At 50.5% G+C, this 13,840-nt stretch overlaps 1 protein-coding gene across 2 annotated transcripts in view; it reads right to left on the bottom strand.

The window, feature by feature from the left end:
• The window catches only part of PLXNA2 (plexin A2), a 217,485-nt gene that overhangs the window by 27,900 nt on the left and 175,745 nt on the right, over positions 1-13,840 (bottom strand). For both annotated transcript variants that reach the window (XM_060090971.1, XM_060090972.1), the window contains 5 exons: positions 10,708-10,859; positions 4,437-4,554; positions 2,483-2,619; positions 1,409-1,576; positions 1,183-1,276 (listed from right to left, as the gene is read on the bottom strand). In XM_060090971.1, coding sequence (XP_059946954.1) covers positions 1,183-1,276; positions 1,409-1,576; positions 2,483-2,619; positions 4,437-4,554; positions 10,708-10,859 — 669 coding nt within the window. The remainder of the gene's footprint in view (positions 1-1,182; positions 1,277-1,408; positions 1,577-2,482; positions 2,620-4,436; positions 4,555-10,707; positions 10,860-13,840) is intronic.

The raw sequence follows: 13,840 nt of genomic DNA, 5'->3' as shown, positions 1-13,840 counted from the left end.
GTGGACGCAATGGGTCACTGGAGGTGTGATACAGGTGTCTCCACGTCTCTGGCATGATGGAATGTCAAGCCCGCCATCATCTCACGTGGTCTAGTTAGAAAAGTCAGATGTTTGGGATCTAGCTTGGTCCTGCCACCAGCCACCTTCATGATTGGGGGCAAGTCATTACTCCTTCCTGGCCTTAGTTTTCTAAGCTATACAGTGAGAAGTTTGGACCAGATCATCCCTGAGACCTTTCCAGATCTAGCCTTCTGGCAGCCTGTCACTTTCTGTATTTCTCTGTTTCCTAGGGAAGCCTCAAGCATGCTGGGAACGTGTCAGGGATAAGAGGGTAGATCCAATACCATCCTGCCCAACTCCGTCTCCATCTCAGCCTCGTCAATCCCCAGAAGGTCAAAGCAGTAATTCATATGAAAAATAATGGCCATAATAGCATCTCCTGGACTATAATTTTGAATACAATAACGTTTCAGAAAATATTGACTGAAAAGAGTAAGATGGAGCCAGTAGAACGAACTAAAAAATTTATAACAACATAGCAGACATTCTGCTCTTATGACAGAGAACTTTTTTAACATCACAAAAATCCATAGTGGAAAAAAATTAAATTACATGGGTCTGCACAGAGGAATAAAGTGAAATGTTCAGCTTGATCATCTTAGCAACCAGGATGGAATTATCTGCATGCAGTGACTAATGTTTATCAGGTGCCAGCCTAGCTGCAGGTTACAAATCTGTGAAGCAAGTCTTATCATCAGCATTTCTAGCCAGGGAAGGGAGGATCAGAGACGTTAAATGACTTGATCTTGGTTGTAGAGCTAATAGATGGCAGTGTTTTGTTTCCAATTCACAGATGTCTGCATCTGGATCCAGAATTTCTTCCCCCTCTCACCCTACCTCTTATCAGATCTCAAAGTGAACATGGCAGAAAACTGGAGCCCTTTTGCACCATATCTTAAGCTCAGAAGCCAGTATGTTTATACACTCATGACATCACCTTCTGACAAGAAATGATTACACTGTAATTATAAAAATCATTGTGAGGCCCAGGTGTTTGGGGCCATGCTTCTGGACTCTTCTCTGGCGGTCGAATGTCCCAGTGCCTAACACAGACCTTATCATACTGCAAAACACAGACACAGCCGTGTTTCCTGCAGATCAGGGGGACCCATGGTTACTCACATTGACAGATTCTTTGCCATTAAACTTGACTCGGATCCTTGGCTCCTGAATGACATCCAGGTTGAAGCCTGTGACGGTCAGGGGTGTGTGGCCACTGGGAACAAGCAGAGTCTGGGTTAGGTGACAAACCCTCTCAAACGGCTCCCACGTGTCCCCCTAGGATCCTCACAGGAGCTGCGCTTTGGCAGAAGGGATTAGGGGTGTATCCCCGCCCACTCTGCCTCACCTGGCGATACTCCACTCAGGCTCAATGCGCTGCACCCGGGGGTCATCTATGTACTCGAACTGCAGGTTGTTGTCCACACGGGCTCGGTCGACACTCACAGAGACAGGGACGGGCCCCAGCCCATTGGATGACGGGGGTGAGACACACACGATCTCATTCATTGATCGCCTACGGGGAGACCGTAGGAGGGTTGTGAGCAAAGCCATGGGCAAGAGGGGCAGCCTCTGGCCTGAGAAGGGGTTTTCCCCGGTTGGGGGGTATGGTCCAGTAATGTTCTTCTGTCCTTTTATACTCTAGACTGGGGAACATCCCTTAGCAGTGTGTATCAGTGCTTCTTTTTACCTGAGATCCCACTCCAGTTGGATTAGGGAGGGAGCCAATTGGAGAAGGGGATTAGAGAAGGTGGGGCAGGGGCAGGGCTCCTTGGGCTTTGGGGGAACTCCTCCTTTCTGGATTTTTCTAGACCATGACTTTTTAGCCAGTGCTTAGTGTCTGGTCAGTCAGTTAATAAATTGAGCACCTACTATGCAGAGAAGCTAATATATGGTCCTTGCCCTCAGGCAGTTTATGGTCCAGGGAGATTTACTGGGCAAGTTGGGTTCTCATCCAGGGATCCTTTCAGAATTCTCTCTAGGTTCTCTACATCCCCAGGGCTTCATCGGAATATCTGACAAATAGTAGGTATTCAATGTTTAGCACATAAGAAATGCCCTGAGGATGAGTCTGTGCTTGCAGAGGACAGAGGCCATGCAATCTCCATGTTTCTCAAGTCACCATGGTGGGGACATAATGAATGCTTGATCCTGGTGGTGACTGAGAGCTCCTGGGAACCTCCCTCATCAGCAGTTCTTATGGTCCTCACTTCTAAATATATGTAGAAGTATTTAGCCCCTATGATACTCATGATACAAATTGACTAGTGGTATATATTTCTTACAGTGACTGGAATGGTGTTTGGGCCCAGGACATGACACATAACATGGAGATGATGGGGCAGGCACATATGTGAACACGCACAGGAACATGCGTGCACAGGCCTCACGTGTACAGTCTCCTAGGGAGAGCTCATCTCACCCATAGAACTCGCAGGTCTGGTTGCCCAGGTAAACGGCCACGCGGCTCCCAGCCCCGAGGTAATGGCCCGTGATGGTCACCATGGTGCCTCCGGACTCTGGCCCTCGGATGGGGTTGAGTGACAACACGGAAGGGTTCTTTGGGAGGAAGCAGAGAAATGATCACAGCTCAGGTTTTACCCAAAGGGAGAAACCCAGGCTAGACTTAAAGACAGAAGGAAGGACTGTGTCCACGCTCAGAGCAAACCATTTCTAATCACAAACACTCTTTGCCTACCCTGGAGCTGAGACCTTTTCTAAGAAGAGGCTCCAGGCATATCCAGGGAAGGCAGAAGGGCCGTGTTTTGCCATTAATTAACTCCCCTGGGAGTCTTATGCTCATAACACTGTTGGGAAGGCAGAGATGACATGGACTAATCTATCAATTAGTTTGCAAATTGAGAACAATTTGAAAATGCTTCTCTATCTGGAGCGCATACTGATTTTTTTGGCACAAAATCGATAGGGCTGAATAAAGGATCCCTGCCTGGATTGGGCCACCAAGAGGATCCATTAATGGCCCAGGCTCGTGTCCTTCCGTTCCTCCCTAAGCAAGAGAAGGGCACAACAGGGTGCCTGGTGCAGAGACCTGTCAGTAAATGTTAGATGTGTCTTCCCTGACCTTCAGCAGGAGGATGGCCCATCCGTGGCTGGGATTTTCTAGAAAGCTCACTAAATTGTAAAATTAAGCCTGAAGCCTAAAAGAAATGTCATCTGGCCTAAAATGCATCGGGAAGAAATTGCTCCTGCCTAGTGGGCAGTGGAGTGGGGTGGAAAGTGCATTTAACTGAGCACCTACACAGGCATGAACTCTAGTCCGCATTAGCCACTCACTAGTGATGGGCCTTGAAGCAAGTTTCTGGATCACTCTGGGCTTTTGTTCCCTCCTCTGTCAAGACAGGAGAGTGGGCTACATGATCTCTAAAGCCCTCCCAGCTCTGACACTCTACAGCTCTCTCCATCCAGTCTTTCTGGGTTTGCTTCTCACACAAGACCCTGTCTGTCCTGCACAGGAGATGGGGTAGGTGGGCTGCAGATATAGGCCATGGTACCCTCCCATCTGAGAGAAGACTGGTACAAGGAAAGGTGGAGATGCTGAGATAAGAAGGCAGAGACTGGAAAACCTAAAACAAGCAGCCAAGTGCTTTAGAGAGAAGAGAATTTTGTGGTCAAATAATTTTTCAATACTTTGAGCAAGGCTGGTTTGACCCCCTCCGCTGGTGTTAACACTTTTCAATGAAGAACTCGATGTGGCAATGTTGGCTAGGTGTCAGAAAAGGGACTTTGGAGCCCCAGAAGCAGGTTGTTCGGCATGAGAAAATAAAGCCTTTGTAATTCCACCATCTGTTGCTTGGGTGGGAAGAAGTGTTTCCAGGGCTGAGTGTGTGCATATGTGTGTGTAACCACACCAACACACAGAGCAGCTCACTCGTACATCCCACTCCCATGGTCCTGCACACAGACATGCGTTCCTGCAGGATTCCAAATGGCTCCTCTAAACTCCCACTTACAATATCCTTGGCAGAAAACAAAGCGTGTGGATAAATACAGACCTTTTTAATTAGGTCCCTCAGATGATCTGTCCTCATTAGGCTGGAATTAGACAGAGGTATCACATTGGCGGGACAAAAGGCAGCCCCTCCTCACCCTGCGTCTAGGATCCACTTTCTAAGAAAGGCCTGATTTTGCTTATTTAGAACTCTGACCTGTGGCTCTCTGGGACGCCAAAGTCTCCAAAGTGTTGTTGGTCATGCACTTGACCCACCCAGACCCTTTTCTGGTCTCCTACTCCATCTGCGAGAAGGCTGGAGGTGCCGGCTTGGGAGAGGGGTGGGTGGGACTTTCCTGGGAGAAGCCTGGAGCAGAAATGTGCCCTTGCTAGAAGCCTGTAGCTCAGCAGTAGACCCAATACTCACCACAAACGTGTACTGTTGATGGGATTTGGTCATGAACTCTGGCTTACACTCGCCAATGCACAGGCGCACGGGCCCAGAGGTGGTCCCCACAAGGGCATGGCCCATCTCACAAACGATCCTGAGGAGAGAGCAAACCTTTCCATGAGAGACTTGGGGAGAGCTGCATCCCTGCCCCAGCTTGCTCACGCCCGTCGTAGTCACAGTGAATGACTCATCACAGTCTTACAATAGTGCTGGACCAAGACTCAGCTTGCTCAACCATGTGGCTGTGTGACTTTGGGTAAAGTACCTTCCCTCTCTGGGCTTTAGTCTCTCATTGGTACAGTGAGAGGTTGGATGAGCTCAACTCTAAAGCCCTCGAAACGCTATGCTGCCTATTTCTATGAGCAAGCCTGTAGTCCCTGGCGCCTAGTGCAGGGCTTGGCATTGGGTATCAATCCAATATTTGTGGAATAAACCTAATGTTCAACAGAGACATCTAGGGGAAGCAATTTAGTGCTCTTCCCTGTGTGACAAGCCAACACTGCAACACTCCCGAGAAGAGGGAGTGAGGACTCATTTGCCAAGCTGATTCAATTGTGGTTTGTTTCCTGCAGTGAGGGAACAGATAATCTGGTGAGATAGTGAGTTCCCCAAACCAGAGCTCCCAGCTGAACGGGAGGAGCGGCATCCAGTGGCAGCAGGCAAGGGGGTGAGAGGTGGAAGAGTTCATTAGGACAGCAACCGACACTGGACTCCCACTTAATCAAGGGCTGAGCTCATGGAGCTGGTGGGGGAGGCAGTGAACCAGCCCTGGGGTTGGAAATCATGACTCACATCAACAGGAGAGCTGGAGAAAGGGGAGGGAGGGGTGAGGCACTCTCTCTCGTGATGTGCAGCTTGATACCCCCAGTGAGGGCTTCCCTGGTGCCTGAGATAAGTTAAAACATGCACATTTACAGACGGGTTGCCTTAGCCACAGCAGACTCTAGAAAGAGTGGGCAGTTGGAGGATAGGGGAGGAACTGAAGAAATCAGATTCTTGGGGGGAATCTCTTGCCTGGAATTTTAAGGCATGGGATGGGTGGGAAAGGGCTCCACCAGGCTCAGCAAAAAGGAACCCAGGGGACAGATGGAAGGCTTTTCTTTTCTTCCCAATGCCATTTAAGAGTTCAGTCTGAGCAGTCTGGTGCCCTTGGTAGGTTGGTTTAGTGGGGAGTCAGAAAAACAGACCCCTCTCAACTAATCCCCAGCATTATCCGGGCACGGTGGGGAAGATCCGTGTTTAACGGAGGATGCTTATCTCAACAGCTTCTCTAGGAAGGAAGGTAACTAAACAGAGATTTCATTTTGATGTAATAAGACTTGCATTAAACAAATACATGGCGTGCTCACACACACGGCATGCCACCGATCTCCAGCCCCTTCCTAACAGTTAATCCCAAAGAAGTACTTTCACTCCTGGTGAATATTTACTTAACATACAATGACTGTCTTATTACGTTTAGCATATTAGGTTCGACAAGAAAGTACTGAGTGCATGTCAAAGGATGTTCTCCTTTCCCTTTCTCTGTGAATAAATTAATTATGAACCCACAGTAAAGATGACAGTGATGATCAGTTAGTATTTTACACGTGAACCGTCTCCTTAAACCTCATTAGCGGAGCACTTGAGAAGCTTAATTTAAGGTACTACGTGGGGTTATTTCCATGCTGCTACCTGCTTGGAGTAACAACTCTCCCATCCTGCTTCCTGGGCCCCAGCGCCTGATCCCTGTCATCCTGTCACATTGCTCCGGGCTCTCAAGGAGCATCAGAGGATTATCGACTCTCTACTGGGGGTATGGGGAGTGAAGAAGAGGAGACAGCAGGTAAGTCTCTTTCTCTCTCTTCTAATCAGTGCTTTCTTGTCCCTCACTCACCCCCCTTGGCCACTGTGCTGGAGCCACCCTCGAGAAGAAAAGCAGGAGCAAATCATGGCAGGCTTGAAGTCATGGAAAGAGGAAACATGAGAACACGTGAAGGTCACAGGCATGTTTGCTCCTCCTGGGGCCTGTCTAGGAGAGGAGAAGGCTAGAATGGCCTGTTCAGCTGTCTGGGGCGTCTTGGCACACTGTCTTTTCTAGAACATTTTCTTGCTCAGGGTTTGTGGCCCAAAAGATGAGCTTTGCATGTCAAGCACATGGGAGAAGAGGGTGGATGGGAGATGGCACTGCCCAAGTGTTCAAGGCTGAATGCCTGCAGTTGGCTCTCAATGTCCCGCCTGGAAGGGTATGATACAGGGGCCCAGGAGCTAGGCTGCAGGGAGGGCCTAGAGCTGGACCATGGGTTCCCTTCCTTGGCACTGCAGCTGACTCCTTTCCCTGCTGGTGGAATGAGGCTCTACTTCATCCAGTGAGTGGGAGACGAGCAGCAGTCAGCAGTGGACTGTAGAATGGTCTGGGTTGCTAAGTCTAAGAGCTGGGTGAGAGTCCTGAGGACTCAGACCACATTGTGGAAGAACTCTAATGACCTCTAACTCTTCTTCCTTTTTATTCCTGGGACCCAGTGCTCGCAGCGAAGGATGGAGAGGCCTCCTTGAGTGTATTTGTTATTGGCGTTTGTTCTCTGAGCTCAAGGAGATAGAGGGTTAAAGGAAGAAGCAAGGGCAGCTGTAGGGAGTGGAGAGGGTTATACTGAGGAATGAGGGTCAGGCCAAAGCAGATTCTGTACCTCAACCATAACAAGAGCTACAATGTGTTGAGCTGTGTGTGGCAGGCCCTGGCCCAGATAGGATCTCGTGTCATCCTCAGGCATCCTACAGGGTGGGTCTTACTGTCTCCATTTTTATAGACAAGGAAGCCAAGGCTCAGAGGTGCTAAGGGACTCATCTGTGGCCATAGTGCTGGGAAGTGGCAGAGCCACGATTCAAATCCAGGTCGGCCTGGCTGCAACGCTCATGCCTTTGACCGTTCCACTCTACTGCCCCTAGAATCAGTGGAATCTTCTCTGTGTCTTTTGTGGAAGGGACAGGGTGGACATGGTGGCTGTGCTGGGGTGGAGGTGACGTGGCTGTTGGGGGGTTGGGGCTGGAGGAGGGGGAGGTGGGGTAGACCTGCCTGGCTGGGTTCCTAAGGCTCTGAGGAAACTGCGCCCCCTCCCTCCCTGGTTGGAGATGACCACAGGCAGCGGTGTGGCCACCACTTCCTCCTTCAGGCCTTACAGGTCAGCAAAGTTCCTGTGGTTTGACTTCTGGGGGCCTCCTGCCTCTTCTCGGTGTCCCTGGTAGCTTTAGGCTCCCTGTGTATTAACAGGAGACAACAGCTGGGGATGCCTAAAGTTCCTCCTTGTAAAATGAGAAGTTAGACTAAATAACTCCCTAATAGTTATTTAGCTTCAACATTGGGATGCTTCTGGTTTCATATTAGTGCCACCGATAAGCTTTCTAACGGTGGGAGTTGCAGATTCCATAGGGCATAGAAGTTATTGCTTCTGACATCCTAGGGCCACAGTAGTGATTGTAGAGGTCCATTTCTACATACCCATTTCCAGATGAGACATTTGAGGATCAGGGAGCAAAGAGACTTGCCCAAAGTCACATAGCTCATCAATAGCTGAGCTCCTGGCACCCAGCCCAGTGCCCTCACCTCACACCACACCACCTCCCATAGATTGGCAAAGATGGTGCCTTTCTCCCCATGAGTGTGCATCCTTGGGGTGGGGAGCACAAGCATTTAACATCCGTCAAGACGTGGCTGACTACGTAGGTGCAGCCGATGAGAGGGAGGGGGTCTGAGGACCCACGCTGAGTCCATCTCACACAGAGCCCCTGTCCCAGGCAGGGCTGAGCTGCAGCCTCAACCTGCATCTCATCACCCAGGAAACGCCCTGTGATGGAATCATCCGGCCCTCCACAGACCTGGGGGGCACTGATTGCAGGAGACTAAGCGGGGCCCTTTAACCAACATTAACCTAATTGCTGAGTGATAGACGGCACGGCACAAGCATATGGTGAGTCATTACTGTGCCCGCTAATCCTGCCCGTGCCCGGGACTCTGCACTGGGTCCATTTAGCCAAATTCATCTCTCACAGATATCTATAAGGATTGTGCCTGTTGCTCACTGCCCAGGATGGAGGCTTTAATGATGTTAACAAACTCTCGATAATGAGCCTGGCACGGCTGGAAACCAGGGCTCCGTGCAGGCAAGGTGAGGAATGTGCCTGCTGCTTCCTGCCTGCCCCGCGCCTGAGGAGATGATGGGGCTGGTTTTCTAGGGTGACCACTGGCTCTGGTAGGGACCCCTGGCAACCATTCACCTCCCCAGGCTCCTTTTGTATCCTTACTTCCAGTTTTTCTTGGAACTTTCTTCCCTAGGGCCCTGGGTGAGTGTGATGCATTTGATTTCTAAGATATTGAATTGAAGATATTCCTTACGTTCCTATGGCACGTTACAGTCTTCACGTTTTCATCTCACTGAATTCTCTCCCAAAACCCATGCAGTAGGAATCATGATTTCCATTGGGCCAATGAAGATTAGAGACCAAACAGTTTGCTAAGGTCTCCGGGCTGGCAGGTAGAGGAGGCAGGATTTAGAAGACCCTTGGATCCCAATTCTCATGCGATTTCCATGTCCAGCTGCCGAAGAATTTACACTTCTCTATTCAAAACCTTACCCTTCAGTCCCCCGCGAACCCTTTCCTTTGGAGTCCTGTGGCATCTCACCAAGTTGGAGACTTGACCTGTGTCCAGGGGCCCAAGGCAGCTCCTTGAGGCCAAGGTGGGTCTGGGGTCAGTGTGACTGAGAGTCTAGCTGGGTGTGGCAGGGTGCTGGGCTCTGTAAAGCCATCTGATCTTGACGAGCCCCACAGCTCTCCCCTTCTCTTCTGGCTCAGAAGCACTACTTATATCATTTCCCCCTTTCCTCTTCCTCATGTCTTTCCTGTAGACCCAGCCAGTCTTCCCTCCATGATTCACTCCCTGAAGGGACAAGGCTGTCAGTGAAGGGTCAGGTCTGCAGGATCTGAATGTCTGCAGGGTCAGGCAGCTCCTTCTTCTCCCCTGCTGGGTGTCCCCAAAGTTGGGGAACTCACCCCTCTGACTCCGACCCTGCCCTGGCCACACTGGAATCATGGCCCCTGACCCAGAAGGCCATAGGCTGATGGGTAATGGAATTTGCAGGCCACTCTTACCCAGAAGTCCTGCCCCATGGCTGTTAGGGAACGGAAAGAGGCCTGAACCAAAAGTTAGGAGACTTGAGTTCCAACTCTGCCATGGCCACTTACGCACTGAGTGAGCGGGGGAAGTCATTTCACTTCCCAAGTCTTTTACTCTCTCCTACTTTGTAAAACGGTGGTAACAATGTCTACCTCTCAGAGTCCTTACCAATTAAAAGCAAGAGAATGGATGAGAAAGAGTAAGTGCTGATGAAAGATGAAGTGTCATTTTTACGGTTGCCAGTGCCACTTTTCTGGTTGTTACTAAAGGCTGGCTCTGGGGAGGCTGCGAGGGGTGAAGCTAAAGGAGAGGAACCCTGCTCATGGGCACGCTCCCAGTACCCCCTGCAGAGCTGTGTGCCCAGTGGAACCAGGGTGACTTGACCCAACTTTACATGATAAACCATGCAGAAGGATCTGGCTGCTCTCCTCCCTTTCTCCATAGGAGGGGAAGCATCACTCCTTCTACCCTCCCACCCCCAGCATCCCCCTAGCTTCACGCCCACCTCCTGCCCACCAACTTCTCAGCAGCCGCCACTGCCAAATGAACGCCCCAAATTGGAACATATGTCACTTTTGGAGCCCCGTTCGCCCATCCACTGCTACTTGCCTATTTTCTAATTTCCAGTTGACATTTCCCTTAGTGAAATAAATGAATTTGCTCTGGTGGAGGCCCTGCTCAGATTAAGCTGCTGTCAGAGCCCCATGAGCCAAACAAATTGTTGCCTGCAGCCCACCGAGCAGGATGCATTCCAATGGGGGCTATGGGGGGAGGGGCGGGGGGAAGTGAGGAGGAGCAGAATGGACTGGCTGGGAAAGTGGCTCACTTAGCCAGTGGCAGAAGAAGACCAACTGCGGGGGAGCATTGCACCGGAAGCCCTGATGCCAGAGGAGCCAGGGAATCGGGAATCAAACAGAATAGGATATTCTAAGAGTGGAGGTGGGCTAGGAGAGGGCCCTGGGAAGGCTTCAGGGAGTGGGGTCCATGGGAGGAGGGACATAGGAGATGGATCCTGGAGAAGTCCCAGAGGAGGGAGAGGGGAGAGCCCCCCAACAAGCTCCGGGGGGAAGAGGGTGGGCCAGAGCGGACTGGACTCACTGCTCAGCGATGATATAATCCCCTGGCAGGGGCGTGCAGGGCACCCCAGCCACCTGCACGTGGTGGGCGATCTCGGAGAAGTCCAGGCCCAGGTTCACGCCATGGATAGTCACTCGGGTCCCTCCTTCAGGGGGTCCGGACACCGTCAAAATCTGCGGGAGGGAAATGGGATGAGCAAAGCTGGTCGGTCACAGGAGTTGGGGCAGTGGCGCCCATTTCCCTCCCCACGGGAAGGCTTTGGGACACCTGGAATGTGGGGGAACTGGGTGTGTTTTCTCCACTTTTCAACTTATCTAGGATCCTGACATTGTCCTGTTGTGCCTACTTCATGGGTTCTTAGGACATCCATCCAATGATTCATTCATTCATCCACTTATGAAAAAGAAATTATCAGAGAGTAACTGGCTCAAGGCAGTACTTTAATTCACTCGTTACCTGATTGTGATCAAGTCACAGAATCTCTCTGAACCTCATTTCTTCTTAGTTGGTAGAAAGGATAATCATCTTTAACCAACCTCTCCCTGGAAGCTCCCGAATGGAGGGTGTCTGGGAGCATTCTGTAAACTTGAAAGGGCTTTGTCATTGTGACCACGCTATGATTTGCTACTCCTGGGTGCTAGCCTCTGTAGAGTTTACAATGATGAATAGAACAGGAAATCTGCCCTCAGGGAACTTAGTGGTCAAGCAGGAGGAGATAAGGGAGCCATAAATAATGCTGATGCAGGGTACACAGTGATAAGGTAGATTAGAAGGAAGAGCTGTGGGAGCTCAGAGGAGTCCCAGATTAGGGACTGCTGTGGGGCATGACCAAAGATGGAAAGTATATTTGACATTGTTCTGTAAAAAAAAAAATCCTGTGACGCGTGCTGGTACCAAAGAGAAATAGCTTTCTGATTTTCCAAATTTTGCTGGCTTCCCAGCAGCAAGGGTCGTTTATTTGTTCATTTCTTAATTCAGTCACCAAATGCTGACTGCCTGATTTTGTTTTGACCCAACAGGAAAAGGAACTGCAGAATCAGGCAGCTCTAAGGTGTAAATTTCTGTCTGGGAATGGATCAGGCTCCAGGAAAAATGCAGCTCTTCAGGATCCAACAGATCCCAGGGGATAAGCTCCTACTTCGAGGTCCATAGTTATCCAAAGTAGGAGGAAATTAGACACGAACCCAACTGTAGGCAGGAGCATGGAATTTCAGAACTGGAAGGAGACGCGGGGTGTCTTATTCTAAGATCATCATACAACATGTATACATGGTTTTAAAAAAGTCCAGGACTCTTTTCACTACACCATTAGAAGGGCAAGAGGGAGGGAGAGAGGCAAGGAGCGCTGGTCAAGGCCAAGAGTCCACCAGAATCTTCCAGATGCGGCTTCTGGGCAGAGATTAGAGGTGAGTACAGGTGAAAATGCTATCGAAGGCTCTGGAAACTCTTCCCTGCTCCTGTCTCCACCAAAGCGGCACTGCTCTCTTCCAGTAACGTAAGCACCATGAATGCGGCTGCCAAATTGGCCACGAACGCCCAGGTGACAGCAGACACAGAAGAGATGATGGTGGGGATGAGGCCCCGGGACAGGCCTCCTTCCTCACTGCCCACTGACTCCTGGGCTCTTGTGCATTGGCTGCACAGCCAGGTCAGACTCCCACTCAGACCTCCTGATCTCCCACCCTCTTCTGCAGACCTTAGATGGTGCAGCCTCCTTCCCTCCTTCCGGCCCAGGCTGGGAACTCTCTTATCCGGGGGCCCATTTCACCCAAGTCACCTTGTCTGTGGCTCTGACTCCCTTCTCTGGGAATAAAATATCCCACCTTATGAATAAAAATAAACAAGATTCATGAGATGAATCAAGGGAGGGAACGGCGGTTCTCAGAGGCATCCTTGTACACTGGGCCTTGGCGGGTAGGGGGAGGCAGGACAATTTGGAGAGAAAGGAGCTGGCATGAGGAACCGGTAGCCCCATAGCTTTTCTGTCCCTGAGGGTTCTAAAAACAACTGACACTAGATCTTGGCTGTTCCACTCTCTCCTGGTGCCACTTCCTCAGGTCCCCAGGCCTCTTGGGCTCTGGGAGATGGATATTCGTAATGAGGAACAGGAAAGGGGTGGCCTCCACGCCCCTGCAGGAGAGATTCAGGAGGAAGGAAGTAGCTTTGAGCAAATCTAAGCCCCTGGTTCTCCTCTGATCACTTGGAATGAGCACCACTGGTCCCCCTCCCCTCCTCCAGCCACCTGGATGCCAGGAACCCACCTACTGAAAACCCTGACAGAACTGTGGTGATCAGTTTGCTCTCTTTCCTCCACTTTTATTTTTATTTTATTTTATTTTATTTTATTTTGCGGTATGCAGGCCTCTCACTGCTGTGGCCTCTCCCGTTGCAGAGCACAGGCTCCGGACGTGCAGGCTCAGCGGCCATGGCTCACGGGCCCAGCCGCTCTGCGGCATGTGGGATCCTCCCAGACCGGGGCACAAATCTGTGTCCCCTGCATTGGCAGGTGGACTCTCAACCACTGCGCCACCAGGGAAGCCCCTCCACTTCTATTTTTAAAAATACATTCTCTTGCTCACTGCGGTTAATTACAAGCTTTAAGAAAAACTGAAATGAGATTTTTCTGGAAAGCCTAAAAATATTCTGTCTTGCAGGTAGCATGTGGGGATTGTACTGGGGATATTCAGTGGAGTTGGCTGGCCCATGGGGCAGCCTCCTCCTGCTGGGAAGTCTCTGCAGTGTCCCCTTCTGACATTCGAGGGTGTGCGGCAGAGACACGGTCATGGCACTTGGGGGGCTGTAGCGTTCATTTGTTAGCACAGAGCTGCCCAGAAGCATAAACCAGCTTATACTGTTTAGAGAAGGAAGACTTACAAAAATATTAATATATGCAAGCATTATAATCTTGGCATGAAGACACATGTCAAAGAGATGGGTCCAGCTAACAGCCGGGAGAATTAGCATCCTCATGGGTCACTGGAAAGTGCCTGGGTAATACTGGGTCCATGTGGATCTTCCCCGTACAGCACACACTATATGCTGTGCCACCAGCACCTGGGGAGGTGGTGAAGGAGTTTGGGGGTCAAAGCACTCAGCAGCCACCATGCCCTGGGGCTTACATGGGATGTAGTTTCCTCTTTCTTGCTTAAGACAA

This window comes from Mesoplodon densirostris, chromosome 2 (genome assembly GCF_025265405.1).
Source record: "Mesoplodon densirostris isolate mMesDen1 chromosome 2, mMesDen1 primary haplotype, whole genome shotgun sequence".
NCBI classification, from domain to species: Eukaryota; Metazoa; Chordata; class Mammalia; order Artiodactyla; family Ziphiidae; genus Mesoplodon; species Mesoplodon densirostris.
This window is presented reverse-complemented; position numbering and strand designations above follow the sequence as displayed.